This window comes from Elephas maximus, chromosome 6 (genome assembly GCF_024166365.1).
Source record: "Elephas maximus indicus isolate mEleMax1 chromosome 6, mEleMax1 primary haplotype, whole genome shotgun sequence".
Classification (NCBI taxonomy): domain Eukaryota; kingdom Metazoa; phylum Chordata; class Mammalia; order Proboscidea; family Elephantidae; genus Elephas; species Elephas maximus.
This window is the reverse complement of record NC_064824.1, coordinates 129,690,205-129,714,378: the sequence shown is the minus strand read 5'-3', so window position 1 is coordinate 129,714,378 and position 24,174 is coordinate 129,690,205. Positions and strand designations below refer to the sequence as shown.

The 24,174-nt window shown below is 42.4% G+C and overlaps 1 protein-coding gene across 8 annotated transcripts in view; it reads left to right on the top strand.

Annotated features, from left to right (window-relative positions):
- Positions 1-24,174, top strand: part of COL4A4 (collagen type IV alpha 4 chain) — a 150,084-nt gene that overhangs the window by 23,918 nt on the left and 101,992 nt on the right. For 7 of the 8 annotated variants that reach the window (XM_049888341.1, XM_049888337.1, XM_049888339.1 and 4 more), the window contains exons 4-5: positions 964-1,006; positions 6,026-6,103. In XM_049888341.1, coding sequence (XP_049744298.1) covers positions 964-1,006; positions 6,026-6,103 — 121 coding nt within the window. Of the gene's footprint in view, positions 1-963; positions 1,007-1,647; positions 1,775-6,025; positions 6,104-24,174 lie in introns of those variants that run through there. The other variant, XM_049888343.1, reaches the window with a different exon arrangement.

Sequence of the window (24,174 nt, the reverse complement as noted above, 5' to 3'; positions counted from 1 at the left end):
CTGTGGAGGTAAAGTGACCTGACTCTAGCTCCATCACAGCTGTTTCAGGATCAAATGAGATGATGGATATGGAAATCCTCCTACAACTATCAGTCTTAGGTAAATGTAAGTAAATGTTTAGTGGTCTTTTAAAATTGCATCTCTCCTTTGTCAAAAGTTATTTGTAATAATGATAAAACCATTTGCTGGTGAGTCGATTCTGACTCATGGCAACCGCACGTGTGTCACAGTAGAACTTTGTTCCATAGGGTTTTCAATGGCTGATTTTTGGGAAATAGATCACCAGGGCTTTCTTATGAAGAGCCTGTGGGTGAACTCGAACCTCCGGCCTTTCGGTTAGCAGCAGAACACATTAACTGTGTGTACCACCTGGGGACTCCTGTAATCAGGGAGGATCCCAATTGTTGTTCGACGACACTAAGTCCAATTTCTGACTCACTTATAAGGCCCCGGACTATCTAACCCCTTTGTCAATATCCTGTATTATTTCTTTTGTGTTCCAACCTACCGCCCAGTCCTGTTAGATTTCCTTCCATCCTCTTTCCTTCCAACCTTCCACTTACTGGCATCCAGGGTCGCTGGCCTCCACACTGCCCCTGGACAATTCTGGTTCTCTCCTGCCTTCTCTCCACTAGTTTTCATCACTGAAGAGTAGCCTCCCTTCCCTCTATCCACCCAGATCGTAATTTCAGAGTGTCCCCACTGTGCCCAGCACAAGGAAGAACACACTAATGGGTTCAGGACATAGTTCCTGACTGATTAGGAGGGAGAAAGGTAGAATAACATATATCCAGAGGCAGAAGAACATTTATTGTGTCGCTGATGACTGACCGGCTGGCGACAGCAGCCTATTAGAGATGAAAAGAGGCTTTCCGGGATTTATTCCTTTGCTCTTCTTCCTTTTTGTGTGTTTTGCGTGAAAAGGAACAGGTTACATTAACTCGGATTTTTGTTTTTTCGTAGGTCACTGACACTTGTTCTCTTTTCTGTACAACATGCATGTGGGGTAAGTGTGTTAATGAACTCTGCCTGCGTGTTAAAAATTTACTGGATGTATTGTTGTTTTTAGATTTTTAGCAAGCACTCTCTGGGACTCAGTTTTCGCATCTGTGAAATGAAGGGTTGGAGAGATGAACCCTAAAGTGTCTTTTATATTTTACAGCAAAGACAGCTTACAGAATTGCCTAGGTATTAGAGGTTTCTGTATTTTATAACTAATAGGCCACAGTGACCCTTTCTTAAAAAAAAAAAAAAAATTATTTTTGTGGAGACATAGGAGGCAACTGAGCCATTTCAACTTTAAATCAAGAAGTGTAAGATTAGATTTGAACACTTTAACTCTGGAGGAAGATAAGCCTAGAACATTGTGTAATAAGCCCTCTTTCTTTTGCTTCCTCGCTAAAGAATCTAAGTTACTAAGCCCAGCCTCAGTGGTTTCTGGGAAATTCCTCTGTAGGATGCTTGTAACTCAAGTTGGTCTTGAGACAACTGAACTAGCCTAAATAACTCCAGAGAACATGGCTCTATCTGTCCAGTCTTTAGCTCGGGTCCACTCAATCCCACTCCTGTCTCTAGTTATCATAGGTCTTTTCAAAGCAAGGCAAAATAGAAAGTTATCTTCCTTTCTCTTTTTCTTACCAGCTGGGAGCAGAAAGCATGGGCTTCAGGAAATCAGGAACGCTTCGTTCTTGGCTCTGCTAGTAACTGATGCAAATCCCGTAACCATCCAAGGATGGCGCAGGACCGGGCAGTGTTTCGTTCTGTTGTGCATAGGGTCAGTATGAGTCGAAACTGACTCGACGGCACCTAACAACAACAACAACAATCCAAGCCTTGGTTTTCTCCTGTGTGGAGTAGGGTGAGAAGACTTGCCCAGCTTATTTCAGCTGATGCACTGAGGACATCACCTGAAATAATAAACATAATCCCACTGTGAAATATGGCCTTTGTTTTTTCAATTTTGGTAGTGGGGAGCAAACCAAGGCACAGGTTGACAGGTAGCCTTTTTTTTTTTTTTTTAGTATGTTTTATTTATTGAGAACAGTTTTAGGTTCACAGATAAATTATGCAGAAAGTACAAATGTGTGTATATTGTTTCATTTCTCTTACCTCCTTTTTTTAAGTTTATTTTTGTCTTATATTCTTTTCTTCTATTGTGAAAGTCTACAGAGTCCTAAATTTTACCCCCTTTGTTTCTTATGTTTTATATGTGTGAATATCATCCCTGAACCAATAATTGTTCTATTCTGGACCCTTCTACCAGCTTGTGGTATGAAGAGATTCTAGAGATTTCACCTGGAGAGTAGCTATACTATAAACCAAAAAACCAAACCTGTTGCCATCGAGTCGATTCCAACTCATAGCGACCCTATAGGACAGAGTAGAACTGCCCCATAGGGTTTCCTAGAAGTGGCTGGTGGATTTGAATTGCTGACCTTTTGGTTAGCAGTGAGCTCTTAGCCTCTGAGCCACCAGGGCTCCAGCTATACTATAATTGAGATTTAAAGGTAGAAACTACATTGATGCAACACATCTGGAAGGCAACTCAGCATTATCCCTCAGAATTTTAAAGGCACCTACCCTTTGACACAGGAATTTCCCTTAGAAATGTATCATACAGATTTACCCTGATTTATACACACAGATAACTGCAGAGGGATATCAACTGCAGGGTAGTGTCAGTAGCAAAAGAAGGGAGCTACCTAAGTGTCCATCAATAGGAACTGGGTAAATAAGTTATGCTATGTCCTCTGACAGATATCCATATGTATTAATTCAGAATGATTTCAAAGACATATGGTTAAGTGAAAACAGCGAGGTACAGAACAATATACCATTTGGGGAAAAATAAAACAAGGCCAAAAATCACGAAAAGTGTGTATATGTGTGATGAGAATATGCTTATGAATACCAAAACGTTTATGAGAGTGATTGCCCCTGGGGAGGGAGCTAGGGGCCAGGGTTGGAAGAGAGAATTTCTTTTCCCTTTATACCCATTTGTTCCCATCATTTCTTTTTTGTTCCATATGAATTTTCTATCATGTGCATATATTATTTGTTTTTTTAAAAAAATAAGATAGAGGTACCAATGTGGGACAGAGTTTTAATCTTCTAGGAAAGAATAACTTGGTTTCTTGAACTTTCTATGCCACAAATATTTGTTTTAAAATACTTGATGTAAAACAGTGATTTTTTCATTTTCTCTTTGAAGAAGACTAAGCTTGGTTTTTGAGAAGTTAGTGAATACTGCATTCCCAATGAATACGGTTCATATTTTGAATATTTAATTGTCCAAGTAATGTCTTTATCTTTTTAAAATGAGTTTGCACAACCTATTTTTGAGGGGCACACTCGTCCTCTATGAACACATCTCCTTTTTAAAGTGATATGTATAGGGACACGTGTAATGTGGAAGAACTTTGTAGAGATGGAACTCACTTTTTTTTTTTCTATTGGTCCAAGTCACAGATGTATATAAATGTGACTATTCCTGTATCTTTATTAGAATCTGCTAATTTATTTTTAACTTGCTCCCCCCTTGAAATGTAATTTTGTTGCAAATAACTCAGTGATGCTTGGCAAAATCAAGTAAAAAAAAAAAAGTTAACAAACTTGCCTTTATTATCAAGCCATCTAGTCAACAGGCCTTCGCATTTCCCTGGTTGCTTTGATATTTCACCAAACACAGAGCAATGGATCCCAACCTTGCATGAACCCAAGTGTTGAGACAAGTTACTTTAAGTGCTTTCAGCTGTCCCCACTTGGCCTTCGGCATGTAATTTTTTTTTTTTTTAACCTTATCAGAATTTTGAACTTAATGTTTCTACATTCTGAGATAACGATGTTACTCAAAACTCAAGGGGCATATATTTTTGAAACTTCAAATACATTTTTCTAACTTAAATTATTTAACTACTTGGTTCTTGTCAAGGTTCAAATCCTTATATACTTTCAGTGACCCGTGAGGGATTTATTTTTAAAGATATATATATATATATATATTTTTTTTTACTGCCTAATTTAAATATATTTTCTTTTGAATTGTGCCTGAGCATATTTTTCCCCCTGAAATGAAGTCAAAATTGTGAGATAGAGAAGAAAAATGTAGGGGCACACCAGCCCAGGGGCAAGGACTAGAAGGCAAGAAGGGAGAGGAAAGCTGGTAATAGGGAACCCAAGGTTGAGAAGGGAGAGTGTTGACATGTTGTGGAGTTGTTAACCAATGTCATAAAACAATGTATGTACTATCTGTTTCATGAGAAGTTAGTTTGTTCTGTAAACCTTCATCTAAAGTATGATAAAAAAGAAAAGAAAAACTTATTCTAGATAGACTACTTTCTCTCTCCTCTACATATACGTAAGCATTTACATATCTGTGAAAGTGTATATGTTTATATACCAAAAACCCATCGCTGTCGAGATAACTGAGATAACGATGTTACTCAACTCATAGCGACCCTGTAGGACAGAGTAAAACTGCCCCATAGGGTTTCTAAGGAGCAACTGGTGGATTTGAAGTGCCGACCTTTTGGTTATCAGCCAAGCTCTTATCCACTGTACCACGAGGGCTCCTATGTTTATATATATATATACATACACTCACAAACGTATTTATGTATGTAGGTATGTATGTACGTGTCCTCCATCAAAACTATATTGATTCAACTTTTTTGTCACCCCATTATCCGTTGGCCTCAAGCCTTAAGGTTACAGTCTTAAGTTTAAAAAGATCTGTCGGTTATGGAATCGTGCCATTAATATATAGCTGTTGCAGTGAGGAATGGACAAGACCATGGCCTAGGCAGAGTTTACTTCTCGTGCCCTCCTAACATATCCACCCATGCCCTCACCTAGCACCTTAAGCTGCATTTACCACCACTTGGGGCCCTAAACCACCACTCTTTGTCTCAACTCTCAGCCCAGTCTGTGAATGACTAGTCAGTCCTCGTTTTTGTCACAGGTGTATCATGCTGAATCTGTTTGCCTTTAAGGGATCTACTTATGAAATAGTTACTCTGGGGCTCCACTTTTGTATTAAAGTGGCTGATTACCACAGATATAGATAATGAGGGTTTGTGAGAACAGGTGCTGATTCCTCCCGGGGCGCGTGCACGTGTGCGTGTGGGCGTACATATGCGTGTGTGTCTGTGTTTTGGAGGAAGCATTAAAGTTAAGAAAATATGTATGTATGTAGGAGGAAGCCCTGGTGGCGTAGGGGTTAAAGCTACAGCTGCTAACCAAAAGGTTGGCGGTTTGAATCTACCAGGCGCTCCTTGGAAGCTGTATGGGGGCGGTTCTACTTTGTACTGTAGGGTCGCTATGAGTTGGAATCGACTGGATGGCAACGGGCTTGGGGTTTTTTGGTAGCAGGAAGCTGACATTCTGAGTATTCAAGAAAAATTAGCTAAAAGTGGGAGAAGGGAGACAAATTGTTCAAGTTCAGGAACTTTCTGAAGAACAAGTTGAAGGAACCATGCTGGAGAATCAATACATTGTAGGAAGAACGATTTTAATTCAAAGCCCAAGGCTATACCTGGGGACTTGAGCCAAGAAGGATGCGATGTGAGAGACAGACCCTCACTGATCTTGGAGGTCAAGCAAGGGATCCTGACAAAAAGCCAGTCTTCCGATTTAATCTAGTCTTCCTGTGTACTTTCAGTTTTCCTAACTGCATAGTTCCCACTCTACGATTGTTCATAACTTAGTAATTAAGTTTTCTGAGGAAAGAGAAATGGCAGAGAAATGGTTAAAGCTAAGTGGCTTCAGATGGAGGATGATGTTTCCTCCCCATTGTTCTCAGCTCTGGAAGCTTCTTACTCATCTATTCAACTCTCTTTGTTATCAAGCCACAGTTTGTTTCTACACTGTTTTATACACCAATACTAGTCTTCTCACAGATTCAAAAATAAAAGTATAGTGTGAAATTTACATGAATTAAGTAACCAAAAGTGCTTGTTGTAAGTACGTCTATGTACCCACCTAAGTGATGAATATCAGTATATTAAATAAGATGCTTGCTTTTCAGAGTGGAAAGAAATATAGCAGTCCTTGTGGAGGAAGAGATTGTTCCGTTTGCCAGTGCTTTCCTGAAAAAGGATCTCGGGTAAGTGATGTAAAATTTGCCATGATAGCGTAACTGAATTTTGAACCGTTGCAAGTATTTAGTACTCAGTAGTCCCAGATTCTTGACAGGTTTGAGTAGTTGTTGTTGTTAGGTGCTATCAAGTCAATTCTGACTCATAGAGACCTCTCGTAGCAGCGTAGAACTTCTCCATAGGGTTTTCTAGGCTGTAATTTTTATGGGAGCAGATTGCCAGGTTTTTTCTCCCAGGAGCCACTGGGTGGGCTCAAACCACCAACTTTTCAATTAGCAGCCAAGTGCTTAACCATTGTGCCAGTAGAACTGCCCCATAGTTTCCAAGGTGCACCTGGTGGATTCAAACTGCCAACCTTTTGGTTAGAAGCCGTAGCACTTAGCCACTATGACACCAGGGTTTCTGTTTTGGTATTAGGTCATGTTTATGTTAGGAGTTCCACATAGGTGCTAACAGTTAATCTCTCAACTACTAGCTAAAAGGTTGGCGGTTTGAACCTGCCCAGTGGAGCCTCAGAAGACAGGCCTGGCGATCTGGTTCTGAAAGGCCCGAGCCTTGAAAACCCTGTGGAGCAGTTCTACTCTGCACACGAGTTGGAATTGACTCCACAGCAAAGAACAACAACAACAAATGTTTATGTCTTTTATCATCAAAGTTCCTTGCATTTTGATAGACATTTCCAGTTATATTAGACTGTGGGTCAGCTTAGGTGACAGCCTAGCAAGCAGAGGTTCGCCTTGTTCATGTGACACCAGTCCTATGAATTGCGTTATGAAGAACAGATTCTGGTGTTAAATGGTGTATATTGGGTTACCACCTTCAAGATTCATGCTTTATGAATTTTAAAGGCTCTGAGAAGTACTGCAGTAAGTGAAAAAACCTGCGTCACTTTGTTTCATGTTGTCTTTCTCAGACATTCGATTACAAGACTGGTTTCTTGGCAAATGTCTGTTAAAATCCTTTGGACCAGTATTCTATAATCAAAGCAGTAGCTACATTTATTGCGTGCTTATCACCACACTCTTGATGACTGCTGGACCTTTTTATCTGCAAAGCTCAAGAACCCTCTTGGTTTCTGTGAATCTAGCCTCTTGAACATTTAAGGCCCAAAAAACCAAAACCCACTGCTGTCGAGTCGATTCCAACTCATAGTGACCCCAGAGGATTTCCAAGGCTGTAAATCTCTACGGAAGCAGACTGCTGCATCTTTCTCCCAAGGAGCTGCTGGTGATTTCGTACCACCAACCTTTCAGTTAGCAGTCGATTGCTTTAACTACTGTGCCACCAGGGCTCCTGTGTTTGTGGCCATCTCTCATATTCTGACGGCAGCAGTAGGCAGACTATTAACTCATTTGTACCAGACAATTAGATCGAACAATTTTTTTTTTTTAATTAAAACTACTCCCACAATCTTACAAGAAAAGAGGGTTCTTCAGCAGTTTTGGACAATTTTTGAGCCGGATGGATGATTCTTCAGAAATGTGTCCAAATCCATCCTACCATGCTAAAGTATGATACCCATAAGGTAAAATTCAGTGAAGGCCAGTCTCTAAGGACTCAAAACAACACCTTCCTGAGAGAACTAAAACCAAACCAAACCAGTTGCAGTCAAGTTGATTCCAACTCATAGCAACCCTATAGGAGGGAATAGAACTGCCCCATAGGGTTTCCAAGGAGTGGCTCGTAGATTCAAACTGCTGACCTTTTGGTTAGCAGCTGAACTCCTAACCACTGCACCACCAGGGCTCCTCCTGAGAGAAGGAACCACATATTTCTCCCACGGCGTTGTTTTATCTTTAGAGTCAGTGAGTAGTATGTAGGGGGTTTCTTTGTCAACCTCTCTTACTGGAAGAAGCTACGTTAAAATTTAGCTTAAGTTATGGCAAACCTCCTTCTGTTTGAATTTTTCTTCTTGAATATGTCAAAAATTTTGGTGATCAGAATTTATCTTGAATGCTTTCAAACCGCTTTAAAGATACATAATTTAAAAACCGAAGCTGCAAGGAAATGAAGTTGTTGTCACGTACCGTTGAGTCACTTCCAACTCGGAGTGACACTGTAGAACAGAGTAGAACTGCCTCATAGGGTTTCCTAGGCTGTAATCTTTACAGAAGCAGACTGCCACGTCTTTCTCCTGCAGCATGAGTGAGTTCGAACTGCCAACATTTTGGTTAGCAGCTGAGCTCTTAACAACTACACCACCAGGGCTCCTTGGAGCAAAACTTAGGATACTAAAAATTAGCAACCGAAGAGTTGCTTTAGCCTTTTCCATATAAATGTACAAATTATTTAGAAAAATGGCTTGGCTTTTGTGTGAGATCTGGAAGGAAGCTGCTGTTGGCATCCAGCGGTAGAGACCAGGAAAGCTGCTCAGCATCTTACAATGCACAGGAGAGCCCCCACCACAAAGAATCATCTGTCCCGAAATGCCAATAGTGCCGAGGCTGAGAAAGCCTGCTCTCATCCTACAAGGGCTCTGTGAAGCAGATATCATTATTTCCATCAGTCAACACACACACACACACACAAAAAGAAAACCAAACCCATTGCTATCAAGTTAATTCTGGCTTATAACGACTCTCTAGGACAGAGTAGAACTGCCCCATAGAGTTTCCAAGGAAAAGCTGGTGGATTCAAACTGCCGACCTTTTGGTTAGCAGCCTAATACCTAACTATAGCGCCACCAGGGCTCCCAGTCAATACAAGGAACCTGAATTTCTCAGAGTTTTGAATAACTTGCAAGTATGTGGAAGAGGCAAGCTTCTCACCCAGATATCTATCTGCACCTCTGCCTTGGCTCCATGATTGTAGAAGATTCAAACACCCAGGTTGTGGTCCTATCTCAGTGAGCTTGGGCGGATCCTTTAGCCTGCCCAAGCCTCGGTTGCCTCATAGTTACACCCTTGGTCCTTTCCTTTCTATCTCTTCGGGCTGCTAAACAATGAAATGCGATTGCATGTGTGTGAAAGTGCTTTGTACCCTCTAAGGCAGCCTGCAGTGCCGTGTGTCAGTAAGGCTTGTGGTGATGGCATGCCCTGCTGTGTCTGCATCTCTGTTTCTGGGCGGTCAAGCATAGCTGTGTACAGAACACCAGTCAACCTTTGCCCTGCCTGAGACAGATGGGTTCCCCATGTTGGTGACGTTTTCCAGCCAGGAATTTGGAGGGTGGCCTAAGCATACAGGCGACGTAGGCTTGGGAGGTGGATACTCTTAAGTCTTCAGCAGCCAACCTATTCAAATACTTTCTCTTGAGTTGCAGCGACAGCTCAAGGTGGATGATATAAATAGAAAATACAGAATTCCGGAGGGTTGAAGGATCTGCTTGAGGCTGCACAGCCCATTAGTGGCAAAGCCAGGCATTCCTTAGAAGGAAGTTATTCTTCTCCTATTTTTTTTTTCATAGGTTAATGTCTGAGTGAGTAGTTGGTTCAAGTCCAAATTAAAACAGCTGTATAAAGCAATTGGTGTGAAGCAAGGCTGGCCCTCTGCCATAGAATGACTGGAGCAGAGTTTTAACTGGGGAAGGAGCTAGGAGTTGAGTCAGAGCTGGGATGTATGTAAAGAATGAACCTTCAGTGCCTATATGTAAAGTTCAGTCTTATGAACGTACTGTTGGGGGCCCACAGTCTAGCCTTGACGTATTTTTTCATTTATAATCATTTATTCCTCTTTGACCCTCTCCAGTTCCATCAGTTGGGCAACTCACTCTTCCTTGTACATAATTTGAATATTTCCACTTCTCTACCCTTTTCAATCACCTCATATGTGTGTGAAAGATGGCCAGTGGATAAGGAAGCCAGAAGAAGAATTGATGGACCTGAACTGTGGTCTTGATGAAGAATATTGAATATAACACAGACTACCAAGAGAATGGACAAAGGAAGGAAGAAACCCTGCCAGAATGCTCCTTAGAAGTGAGGATGGCGAGACTTCAGCTCACATACTTTGGATAAGTCATTGGGAAAGACTAGTTGCCAGAAAGGACATCATGTTTGGTAGAGTAGAGGGTCTGTAAAAACAAGGGAAGCCTTCAGTGAGATGTATTGGCATGGTGGCTTCAACAGTGGACTAAACATATGACCAATCATAAAGATGGCACAGGACTAGGCAACATTTTATTCTGCTGTATATAATGTTGCTGTGAGTCAGAGCCGACTCGATGGCAGCTAACAACATCTAGAGAGCTAGTCCTGTCCCTCCTAGCTTTGACGTCCTATGGTTCTGTCATATGGGGCATAACTTTCCACATATACAACCTCAAACCCATTGCCATCGAGGTGATTCCGACTCACAGCAGCCCTATAGGACAGAGTAGAGCTGCCCCATAGGATTTCCATGGAGCGGCTGCTGGATTCGAACTGCTGACCTTTTGATTAGCAGCCATAGCTCTTAACCACTGTGCCACCAGGGCTCCTTTCACATATAAGAGTTACTGGATTTGCTTCCAAAATATTTTGTGATTAAGTCCTAACCTTTCTGCAAACCCCCTCTTAAAGCCTGTGGATGAGGTGGCATTGGGAAGGATTTTAGATTACTCCTTATCACATTTGGGGGAAGAAGCTCTACGTTTTAGATGGTTGTCTGCTTGCAGGGAACATTACACATCCTTGTGGACCAGGGGAGCCCTCATGGCGCAGTGGTTGAGAGCTCGGCTGCTAACCAAAAGGTCAGTGGTTCAAATCCACAAGCTGCTCCTTGGAAACCCTGTGAGGCAGTTCTACTCTGTCCTACAGCGTCGCTTTAAGTTGGAATCGACTCAACAGCAATGAGGTTAGTTTTGGGTTTGGACAAGGATGGCGCCTTTTATAAGGTCTGCTGTAGTTTCTAATTACTGTGGAGATTGACTAGAGGACATTTGATTCCTCTTAAGTCTGATATTAAGTTTTCCCAGGCTCCTTCTTGGCCTGGGACCATCCAGACTTTGGGGAAAGCTGCTCTTCCTTCCACCAAGCTAGGAAAGGCACCCCCCCCAACGAACCCATAGGGCAGTGGTCTCATGCAGGGTCTCCCCTGCTCCCACAGGCCTGGGGGCAGCACGCATGCCCTTCTGGGCTGATGAGTTTGCCATGGGCTTTTCCCAACACCATAGCTGGCTCAGAAGAGTAGGTAACAGCTAGGAAGGTGATAATAAAGATACCTTCTATAGCTTTTTCCAGGGTAAAATATAATATGCCCATGTTGTTTTCCATTCAAGGGAGTCTAGCAACTGTTAAATCAACAAAACTTTGTGGTTTGGTGGTTTTACCTACAAGGAGCTCAAGTGACTTGAAATTCAAGAGCTGTCTTAGTTTTTTAGGTTTGAAAACAGAAATCTAGCGTTAGAGAGTCAGATTTCCTTTGGGGATTTTAAATCACTAAAAAATGTGCGAGTGTTTTCTCTACAACTTCATTCACTTGCCCCCTACACACCTAAGAGCCAGCATTCCATGATAAAAATGGAATTTACCTGGGAAACTAATTATTGTCGACATTTTTCATATCATTAAATCATTTGCACGCAAAGTTCTAGAACTCTATCACTCACACAACTGTGTTCTAGCGTACTCTATGACTGCAGCCTGACAAATGGTTCAGAGTGATTATTCCTATGTCACAAAGCCCATGTAAATTAATTATGATACACTTTGATGCAAGCAAGTTCCAGTGACAACCGAAAGTGGGCAGAGTTGCTCTATCAATAACCCTGAGCTTTTTCTGCCCTTGGTTTTCTTGCCACTTCTTTACCTCCAAGAACCAATTCTCTGGCTCATTTCATTGCTGGTAAATAAATGCCTGTCTGAGGTGGCAGGTGCATATGTCTTCAGGGGACTGGCTGGTAACCTGAGTGAGGGGGTGCTGGGATGGGACAGCCGGGTCATTGGGGGCTGTGGGAAGCTGGACAATGCATCTGTCATGTGAAAACATCAGAAGTCAGAATTCTAAATCGTTGTTGTCAGCTGCTGTCAACTTGGCCCCCAACTCGTGGCGATCCCATGCACAACGGAACAAAATGCCACCCGGTCCTATGCCACCTCCATGATCAGTGTCATATTGGACCGTGGTGCTCCATAGGGTTTTCAGTGGCTGATTTTTTGGAAGTAGATCATCAAGCCTTTCTTCTGAGGTGCCTCTGGGGAGACTTGAACCACTAGTCTTTGGGTTAGCAGCCAAGCACATTAACCATTCGCACTATGCTGGGACTCTCTTGGATGAAGTAGGCCCTGTGGATACGGGTGAGTTCATCCAAAAGAAAGGTGAGACAAGGCTGGGGCAGTCCTGGGGAGTCCTCCAACAGTCAGGGAGAGGGTTCAGACAAGAAGACAGGTTGGAGAAAGCAAAGAGAGGGCAAGGGTCAGGAACACCAAGAGAAGAGGAAGAGAGAAGTCAGCTGGATCACGGCTCTTCAGGGAGCTCACTGGAGCTTTCAGTATTCTTTGTGTGTTCCCACAGCAAATGTGTGATATTGGGCTGATACTGTCGCCATTTCTTAGAATGGGGAAGCTACTCCTCAGAGACCTGGCCCAAGGGTTCATCTTATTGTTTAGTGGCAAAGCCATGCCGTCTGGTTCACAGCTCAGTGCTTTCTGCTACCTCTTAAAAACACAGCTAAAAATCCCAAGTCAGTGTTACCTCAGATTGGATGTACCGATTTAGCCCCTCATGGACAAATGAGGCGAATTTAGGGTATAATACTCTGCCACTGCAATCCTGCCCCTTTGGATTACTCTCTTTGAGGAGTAATACTTTTCTTTATTTTTCTAATGCCAGTCTTTCCGGTGTAGTAGAGGAAGACCCTAGAGACATTTTTAAAGATTTAGTCTGCGCATGTGAGGCCTGTTTAAATGATTCTATAGTGACACCTGGTGGCTCTTAGGTGAATTACATCAAACATTAAAAGGAGGGAGGGCGTGCTGCCAAATCCTTCTTTGTTAATATTAACCATAGAAGTCTTCATCTACTAAGCAGTCCGTGAGTAGTTAGAATGTGTACTCCTTGAATTGCTTAGATTATACTGTGCAAGACAGTACCCTGATCCCTGTCCTCAAAAAGCTCATTAGAAGACATCATCCCAGTCAGATGCAGGAAACAATAATGAAAAATGGGTGGTGGGTCTAATTAGGTGTTAATTAGACCTAATTATTTGCCCAACCAGAATTTGAATCAGTGCGAAGAAGTATAAGTAAATAAATGAATTTAGGGTGGAGATGAGAGTTTAGAGAGGAGTGAGATTGACAAGTACTGGGGTAGAAAGGGCCGCAGCAACTCTTAAGTCAGAGGAGCTGGGTTCGAATCACCGTTCCCCACTTGCTAGCCGCATAACCTCAGGCCAGTTCTTCATCTCTCTGAGCCTCGGCTTCCTCATTTAGGAGTGAGGAAGTATACAGGGGTAACTTCCTGGTTGCATATGGTTGTAAGGATTATATGAGAAGAATGAAAGGTGCTATGTCTGTGCCTAGAACAGAGTAAACCAAACCAGTTGACTCTGACTCATGATGACCCCATGTAAGTCAGAGTAGAACTGTGCTCCATAGAGTTTTGAATGGCTGTTGGGTTTTTTTTGGAAGTAGATTGCCAGACCTTTCTTCCGAGGCACCTCTGGGTGGATTCAACTGAACCTCCAATCTTTTGGTTAGCAGTTGAATATAGAACAGAGTCAGCACCCAGGAAATGGTAGCGGTTCTTCCTTTCATTGTTACCACCATCGCTGTTTTGGTGGGAGGAAGGTAGAACTAGAGATATAGGTGACGAAAGGCTGCTATCATGCCAGGCAAGCAGAAGGGGCATGTGTAATTGGAGCAGAGAGTATAGGTGTGGAAACTGCAGGTAATAAGGTTGGCTGGGGTGGTGGACCATGCACTGTATCCACTGCAGGTATTTGATGAAAGCTGTGGCACAAGGAGAAGGAAGACTGAAGGAGAGAGTTGACCATTGTATGTGGGATGGTTGGGAGTGGGGAGAAGATTGGGGTTAAGGATGCAAGCGAGGCTGCTGCGTGAGTCACCTGTGTAAGCAGTGACAACACCTTCTGCGGGGGTGAGGGTTAGATAGACTCATGGGATTTATATTAAGAAAGATGGGGTAGACTTGGTGATGGGTTGGACAGTGGAGAGGGAGAGGAAGAGGATGAGCCCATGCTGACGTCTGAGTCTTGACCTTAGATGAAGGAAGGAACTAAGTCTCCATCCACCAAGACATGGAAGGAGGAGGCAGGGAAACCTGTGTATGACTGGTGAGCTCAGCTTCTGAGGTGAGGAGCGTGAGGTGACGGGGGAAGAAGATCCAGGAAAGCTTTGAGAAAATGGTTGGACATAGAAGGTCAGGCTAGAAAATTAGAGTTTTGAATCATAACAGATGAGACCTTTGATGAATTTGATTATATTTTTCCCTAAAGTAACTTTAAAAAAAAAAAAAGTAACTTTACCAAAGTGCAAAAGTTCATCAAGACAGATAACATTTTTGAAGGGTAAACCTAAGGTGAGGCTGCCATGAGATTAATAAGCAAAATGTGTTCTCATTTGTGAGGACCTATTCACTTGCTGGAAACCACTGGCAAGTGCTACATCTGCCAACCGAAAGGTCAGCAGTTCGAATCCACCAGTCCGCTCCTTGGAAACTCTATGGGGCAGTTCTATTCTGTCCTGTAGGGCCGCTATGAGTCAGAATCAACTCGACGGCAATGGGTTTTTTTTTTTTGGTATTTACTTGCTAGTAATAGATGCTCTGGTGGTGCAGCGGTTAAGTGCTCAACTGCTAACAGAAAGATCAGTGGCTGGAACCCACCAGGCACTCTGTGGTAGAAAGATGTGGCAGTCTGCTTCCATAAAGATTTCAGCCTTGGAAAACCTATGAGACAGTTCTACCCTTTCCTATAGGGTCATTATGAGTTGGAATCGACTCGAGGGCGATGGGTTTAATAGACAGATATTCTGGACGTGGCAAGAGTGTGGGTTAGTGGAAGGATCCTCCTTGGCACCAGGCCGAGGCAGTGGGAAGAGGAGAGGTCTGGGGAGAGACTGGCCCAGGTATGAATTCAGGCTTACTAGGTATGTGAGTTTGAGTAAGTGATACTCTTTGGCTGCGCCTCACTTTCCTCATCTATGTAGGGATCGTAACCCACATTTCTCAGTGTTACTTGTTGGATTAAATGAGGTAAAATATGGAGAGTGGCTGGCACATAACAAGGTTTAATAAATAAATCCCTTTCCCTTCCTGTGACACTTCTGATGACCGTACATCAAGGCCTTAGACTGATTTAGAAATTTCTACATAAATCCTGTTTCCATTGCCGTCGAGTCGATTCTGACTCATAGCGATCCTATAGGACAGAGTAGCATTGCCCCATAGGGTTTCCAAGGAGCTGCTGGTGGATTTGAACTGCCGACCTTTTGGTTAGCGGCCAAGCTCTTAACCACTATGCAACGAGGGCTCCAAAAACCCGTTGCTGTCTAGTCAACTTTGACTCATAGCAACCCTATAGGACAGAGTAGAACTGCCCCATAGAGTTTTTATAAGGAGCAGCTAGTGGATTCAAACTGCCGACCTTTTGGTTAGCAGCTGAGGTCTTACCCACTATATAAATGTTGTTGTTGTTGTTAGGTGCCGACCAGTCGATTCCAACTCCTAGCGACCCTATGTACAACAGAACAAAACACCGCCTGGTCCTGTGCCATCCTTTCAGTTGTTGCTGTGCTTGAGCCCATTGTTGCAGCCACTGTGTCATTTCATCTCTTTGAGGATCTTCCTCTATTTCGTGGACCCTCTACTTCAACAAGCATGATGTCCTTCTCCAGGGACTGATCCCTCCTGACAACATGTCCAAAGTATGTGAAACGAAGTCTCGCCATCCTTGCTTCTAAGGGCATTCTGGTTGTACTTCTTCAGAGACAGATTTGTTCATTCTTTTGGCAGTCCGTGGTATATTCAATATTGTTCACCAACACAACATTTCAAAGGCGTCAGTTCTTCTTTGGTCTTCCTTATTCATTGTCTAGCTTTCGCATGCATATTAGGTGATTGAAAACATCATAGCTTGGGTTAGGTGCACCTTAGTCCTCAAGGTGACATCTTTGCTTTTCAACACTTCAAAGAGGTCTTTTGCAGCAGATTTGCCCAATGCAATGTGTCTTTTGATTTCTCGACTCCTGTTTCCATGGGTGTTGATTGTGGGATCCAAGTAAAATGAAATCCTTGACAACCTCAATCTTTTCTCCATTTATCATGATGTTGGTTATTGGTCCAATTGTGAGGATTTTTGTTTTCTTTATGTTGAGGTTCAATCCATACTGAAGGTTGTGGTCTTTGATCTTCATCAGTAAGTGCTTCAAGTCCTCTTCACTTTCAGCAAGAAAGGTTGTGTCATCTGCATAACACAGGTTGTTAATGAGTCTTCCTCCAATCCTGATACCCCGTTCTTCATATAGTCCAGCTTCTCATATTGTTTGCTCAGCACACAGATTGAATAGGTATGGTGAAAGAATACAACCCTGATGCACACCTTTCCTCACTTTAAACTAATCAGTATCCCCTTGTTCTGTCTGAACAACTGCCTCTTGATCTATGTAAAGATTCCTCATGAGCACAATTAAGTGTTCTGGAATTCCCATTCTTCATAATGTTGTCCGTAATTTGTTATGATCCACACAGTCCAATGCCTTAGCATAGTCAATAAAACACAGGTAAACATCTTTCTGGTATTCTCTGCTTTCAGCCAGGATCCATCTGACATCAGCAATGATATCTCCGGTTCCACATCTTCTTCTAAATCTGGCTTGAATTTCTGGCAGTTCCCTGTTGATATACTGCTGCAGCCGCTTTTGAATGATGTTCAGCAAAATTTTGCTTGCATATGATATTAACGATATTATTTGACAATTTCTGCATTAGGTTGGATCAGCTTTATTGGGAATAGGCACAAATATCGATCTCTTCCAGTTGGTTAGCCAGGTAGCTGTCTTTCAAATTTCTTGGCAGAGACGAGTGAGCACTTCCAGCGCTGCATCTGTTTGTTGAAACATCTGAATTGATATTCCGTCAATTCCCAGATCCTTGTTATTCTCCAATGCCTTTGGTGCAGCTTGGACTTCTTCCTTGAGTACCATCAGTTCCTGATCATATGTTACCTTCTGAAATGGTTGAATGTCGAACAATTCTTTTTGGTATACTGACTCTGTGTATTCCTTCCATCTTCTTTTGACGCTTCCTTCATTGTTTAATATTTTCCTCATAGAATCCTTCAGTATTGCAGCTCGAGGCTTGAATTTTTTCTTCTGTTCTTTCAGCTTGGGAAATGTTGAGCGTGTTCTTCCCTTTTGTTTTTCAATCTTCAGGTTTTTGCACATGTCCTTATAATACTTTGTCTTCTCAAGCTGCCCTTTGAAAACTTCTGTTCAGTTCTTCATCATTTCTTCCTTTTGCTTTAGCTGCTTGACGTTCAAGAGCAAGTTTCAGAGTCTCTTCTGACATCCATTTAGGTCTTTTCTTTCTTATCTGTCTTTTTAATGACCTCTTGCTTTCTTGTTGTATGATGTCCTTGATATCATCCCATGACTCGTCTGGTGTTCGGTCATTAGTGGTCAACACATCAAATCTATTCTTGAGATGGTCTCTAAACCCAGGTGGGATATACTCAAGGTCATACTTTGGCTTTCATCGACTCCTTCTAATTTTCTTCAGTTTCAACTTGAACTTGCATATGAGCAACTGATGGTCTGATCCGCAGTTGGTCCTGTCCTTGTTCTGACTAATGATATCGAGCTTTCCCATTGTCTCTTGCCACAGATGTAGTCGATTTGATTCTCCCACACATCTGTCAGTGTGTTGTGCTGTGGGGGCTTGTGTGTTGCTGTGATGCTGGAAGCTATGCCACCAGTATTCAAATACCACCAGGGTCACCCATGGCAGACAGGTTTCAGCTGAGCTAGGACAGACTAGGAAGAAGGACCAGGTGGTCTACTTCTGAAAAGAATTAGCCAGTGAAAACCTTATGAATTGGAAAGAACATCTTCTGATATAGTGCCAGAAGATGAGCCCCTCAGGTTGGAAGGCACTAAAAATGCAACAGGAGAAGAGGTGCCTCCTCAAAGTAGGGTCAACCTTAATGACATGGCTGGAGTAAAGCTTTCAGAACCTTCATTTGCTGATGTGGTGCAACTCAAGATGAGAAGAAACAGCTGCCAACATCCGTTAATAATCGGAACCTAGAATGTACGAAGTGTGAATCTAGGAAAATTGGAAATCATCAAAAATGAAATGGAACACATAAAGAGCAATAAGCTAGGCATTTGTGAGCTGAAATGAACTGGTATTGCTTATTTTAAACTGGACAATCGTATGGTTTACTATGCCAGGGATGACACCTTGAAGAGGAATGGTGTTGCATTCATTGTCAAAAAGAGCATTTCAAGATCTATCCTGAAGTACAATGCTGTCAGTGATGGGATAATATCCATATGCCTATAAGGAAGACCAATTAATACAACTGTTATTCAAATTTATGCACCAACCACTAAGGCCAGAGATGAAGAAATTGAAGATTTTTCTAACTTCTGCAGTCTGAAATTGATCAAACATGCAATCAGGATGCACTGATAATTACCGGTGATTGGAATGGGAAGGTTGGAAACAAAGAAAGATCAGTAGCTGGAAAATATGGCCTTGGTGATAGAAATGATGCTAGAGATCGCATGATAGAATTTTGCTGGACTAGGGACTTCTTCACTGCAAATACCTTTTTTCACTAACATAACTGGTGACTATACACATGGACCTCACCAGATGGAACACACTATATAAATAGTATAACGAAAAGGAGCCCTTATGGAAAAATGACATCAAGTGTGGAAGCAGTGAACACAGCACAACCAGAGTAAAGACCAGTGTTTGAGCACAAATGGAAAGCTATAGACACAATTAAAGAGAATGCTGACACATTGCGATAAATGTAAATAATGTCAATGAACAATTTGTGTGGAAAATGTCAAAAAGATTCCTTGAGGGATACACAATTTTGCAACAACAGTAATAATAAAAAATAGGTATATGATTGCATGGATAGATTTGTATGCATGAATGTGTACAGGAAGGCATATATGATATATGGAGGTACATGTATAGATATATATATTTTTTATATATATACATGAAAAAAAAAACACCAACCTATTGCTGATTCAAACTCATAGCGGCCCTATAGGAACAGAACAGAACTGCCCCATAAGATTTCCAAGGAGTGGCTGGTGGATTTGAACTGCCGACCTTTTGGTTAGCAGCCAGAGACCTTAACCACTGCACCACCAGGGTGCCCTTTGCCGTTATATATGTTTATGTGTGCTGCATTTATTTTCAGATATAAAATAAACCACACAGGGGGCACAATTATGGATATTTACTAGATATAACCAAACATCTTACAGATTGGTTTACTGGGTTTAGGGGCTTAGGACCATAGTCTTGTAGGACACCTTGATCAGTTGGTACAACATAGTCCATAAAGACAATGTTCTAGATCCCAGTTTGGTGAGTAGCACCTGGGGTCTTAAAAGCTTTCCAGCAGCCATCTAAGTTACAGCTTGGTCTCTACTTGTCCAGAGCAAAAGAGAAGGAGACTAAAGATGTAAGAAATGAAGAAACTAGTCAACAGGACTCATGTTCTACACAAACAATGACCTCACCTACCTTAAGACCAGCAGAGCTAGATGGTTCCTGGCTACCATTACTGACCATTCTGATCAGGGACTCAGTAGATGGCCCCAGATAGAATGGAAGAAAAATGTATGTAATGGATTGAATTGTGTCCCCCCAAAATATGTATCAACTTGGTTAGGCCATGTGTTGCTGTCCTCCATTTTGTGATTATAATTTTATGCTGGGAGCATTAGGGTGGGATTGTAACACCACCCTTACCCAGGTCACCTCCCTGACTCAACGGCAGTGGGTTTGGTTGGGTTATAGGATCACTATCAGTCGGAATCAACTCGACGGCATACAACAGTGTAACAAAAGCATCTTCCGTGTTCATTCAGTCATTCATTCATTCGTTTGCACTTCTTTGCACTGATTCAACCTCCGGTGGGCAGAAAGATCATGAAGTAGTTGAAGAAAAACTGTGGCTATAGACCTGTTACCGTCGAGTCTATTCTGACTCATAGCAACCCTCTAGGACGGAGCAGAACTGCCACACAGGGTTTCCAAGGATTGACTGGTGGATTTGAACTGCTGAGCTTTTGGTTAACAGCCGTATCTCTTAATCGCTGTGCCACCGTGGCTCCTGTGGCTGTATATATACTTGCAGTTGTCTATGTGTAGTTATTTTCCCCAATTCTTACACTGCTAAAACAGCAAAGGATGTCTTAGATTTTTGTCATTCCCTGCAAGGTGGAAGTCTAAAAGACTAATATGAAAAATGTGTCCATCCTCTTAGCTATTCATCACTTCTATCGAAATAATGTCATGAAATGACAACAGTTTGATCCTAGCCCTGCTGAAGAGATGTTCCCGACATAGACAGTTAACAAGGGACAAAATCTTAAAGCAATCTCCTGACCTCAGAGGACAGAGGAGGCTTACGGTTCTGTTTCCACTCCGAGCATGGTCTTCTCATCCTTTATTTGGATAGCTGGCCTGAGAGCCCACTGCTGCTGTAGCCATAAAGTCACGTGCAGTTCAGCCCATGACTGACTTGTAGCAACCCTATAGAGTAGTGTAGAACAGTCCCGAAGGGTTTCCAAGATTGTCGTCGTTACAGAAGCAGCCTGCCACATCTTTCTTCTGCAGAGCAGCTGGGGGGTTTGAACCGCCGGCCTTTTGATTAGCAGCCAAGAGCTTATCCACTGTGCCACCAGGGCTCGTTAGCCACAAAGTAGCAAGGCACATATAAAAAGAGTCCGATGACAGTTTGACCTAAAGGCAGCTGCCAGCCATTGTTGGCCCTGGAGTGGAAAGTGATGTTCTTGTGACTTCACAAGGCACGCTGAAGTTGCATCAAGCTGATGGTCATTTCTGAATTTGGTGAATCTGTTTTCTGACCTCACCCTCTCTCCCTGAAACTCATAAAACACGGAGGCAATTGAGTGCCCACAGTGGCAAAAAAAATCAGGGATACTGCTTCTGGACATCAGCCATCCCACTAGGCATTTATTTCCTTTTTACTAGACTGAATCCTGTACCACAACCCATTTTATATCATGTTATTTCTAGTGGTTGGAGGGTACAGGGTTAGGAGTAGATGAGATATTTTTCTTAAAAAGGTTTTTTTTTTTTAAAGATGCAAAATTCCTGTGGTTATTTAATGCTTCTCTAGTTATAAAAATATCTCTTGTGGGTCTGTTTTGTTTTTTTTTTAATGTTTTTTATCCTGGAGTTAATTCTGTTATAAATAAGTAAGCTCAAATGTTTACTCATAAACACAGTTTTCCTAATGACCCCTTTTTTCAATGAAATAATTGAATGAAAATGGAGTGATTTTCTACATTGCTGGGGATAGATTATTTACTCAGATTGGGCAAACTAACAAAGGACTATTTCAAAGATTGGTATTTGGGAAATTCTCATGAGAGGCTTTCTGACGGTATTAGTACTGCTATCCTTGGTGGAGTGTATTTATTTTTAAAATGTATAACAAGATACTTATTAATAAGAAAAAATAACACAACATAAAACAGACCACAAAGTCTTCCAATGGCTGTAAAAAATTAGGCATTTAGTGTTTTATGTTAGTTTTCCAATTCACAAAGTAGTATTTGCTATTTAATATGGTTGAAATGAAGGCATACTAATACCTGTGTTCGATCTTAAGAACACAGACACCAATACCGTTGGATTCGGGGCTCTTGCCCATGGTGTAGGGTTTTGCTGTATACACCTTGGCCCAGAGTCATCACAGATTTGCAGAACTACTCTAAGACGGTTTTCCAGGATGGCAGCTCTTTTTCCTCATTTACACAAGTCTTCTCTTGGGCTTGGAGTCCCTGAGTGGCTCAAACAATTAAGCACTCACCTACTAAGAAAAAGGTTGGTGGTTTAAACCCACTCAGAGGCGCCTTGGAATAAAGGCCTGGTGATCTGCTACTGAAAGGTCACAACCATGGAAACCCTGTGGAGCCCAGTTCTATTCTGAAACACATGGGACTGCCAGGAGCCGGAAGCAGCAGCTGGTTCCCCTTGGGGTAGAGTCCCTGGGTGGTGCAAAGAGTTAACTCATTCAGCTGGTAACTGAAAGGTCAGTGGCTCCAGTCTACCCAGAGGCCACACACAAGAAAGGCCTGGTGACCTGCTTCTAAAAAATTAGCCATTAAAACCCTATGAAGTATGGTTCTATTTTAACACACATGGGGTCACCATGAGTTGGAGCTGACTTGATGGCAAGTAACTGGTGATGGTAGCAGTGGTCCCTTGGGGTAGGGAAGGCACTGGCCTTATTCTTTTATTAACCACTATTGTTCTCTGCCTTCTTTACTGTCATGACTTTGGGTACCTAGACCCAGCCCTCTAAGAGCTCACAGTCTCGTGGGGGAGACATGGGGAGACACACAGGGAAACAGATGATCACAGTAACCGTAAGACTTGTTATTGCAGAGGTGTCTTGGACAGGCGTCTAATCTTGAAGGGTGAGGGGGTTGGAGGAGAGGAGATCAGGGAAGTCTTTCTACAGGAGGGTTGCCTGGGCTGGGCGTTGAGAGATGCGTTAGCCAGGGCATGGGTCAGGGGGCACTGCTGGCACAGGGCAGCGAGTGCAAAGGCTGTGGACAGGGTTTGTTCAGAAAAGGCAAGTGTGATGAGTTGGGGGACAGAGGAGGAGGGAGGAGATGGGGATGAAGCTGGAAGGGATCAGTATCTTCTAAAAATGCAAATATTCGTTCTCTGTTTTACTTCTTCTCCAAGGGTTTTTTACAGCATGTTCTTAAATTCCTGAGTAGTGCAAACGGTTAAGCACTTGACTACTAATTGATAGGTTGGAGGTTCAAACCTAGCCAGAGGCACCTCAGAAGAACGTTCTGGCAATCTGCTTCAGAAAGTTCCCAGCCTTGAAACCCTCACGGAGCACAGTTAAACTCTGCCACATACGGTGTCGCCATGAGGCAGAAGTGACTTGACAGAGACTGGTTTTGTTTTTCCTTAAATCAAGATGCATTTCTATACTAAACGGAGTTTTATCATTTTTTTCTTTTTAGTTGTTGTGGTAAAAACATACTAACAAAACATTTGCCAATTAAACATTTTTTTCCATGTACAGTCCAGTAACATTGGTTACATTCATCATGTGCAACCATCACCACTATCCATTTCCAAATTAACATCAAATTCTCTTTACAACATAAACAATTCAGTTATTCTAAGGATAAATTTGCCAACACTGTCTGGTTACTCATCCTTTGAACACTTCCTTTTTCTGTTTTTTTACTGTACTTTAGGTGAGGGTTTACAGAACAAACTAGCTTCTCATTACACAGTTAGTACGCATATTGTTTTGTGACATTGGTTAACAACCCCATGACATGTCAACACTCTTCCTTCTCAACCTTGGATTCCCTGTTACCAGCTTTCCCGTCCCCTCCTGCCTTCTAGTCCTTGCCCCTGGGCTGATGTGCCCCTTTAGTCTTGTTTTGTTTTATGGGCCTGTCTAATCTTTGGCTGAAGGGTGAATCTCAGGAGTGACTTCATTGCTGAGCTGAAAGGGTGCCTGGAGGTCATACTCTCAGGGTTTCTCCAGTATCTGTCATCCAGCCAGTCTAGTGTTTTTTTGTGAGTTAGAATTTTGTTCTACATTTTTCTTCAGCTCTGTATGGGACCCTCTATTGTGATCCCTGTCAGAGAAGTCGGTGGTGGTAGCCAGGCACCATCTAGTTTTACTGGACTCGGTCTGGTGGAGGCTGTGGTAGTTGTGGTCCATTAGTCCTTTGGACTAATCTTTCCCTTGTATCTTTAGTTTTCTTCATTCTCCCTTGCTCCTGATGGGGTGAGACCAGTGGAGTATCTTAGATGGCTGCTCACAAGCTTTTAAGACCCCAGATGCTACTCATCAAAGTAGAATGTAGAACGTATACCTTATAAACTATGTTATGCCAATTAAGCTAGATGTTCCCTGAGACCGTGGTCCCCATAG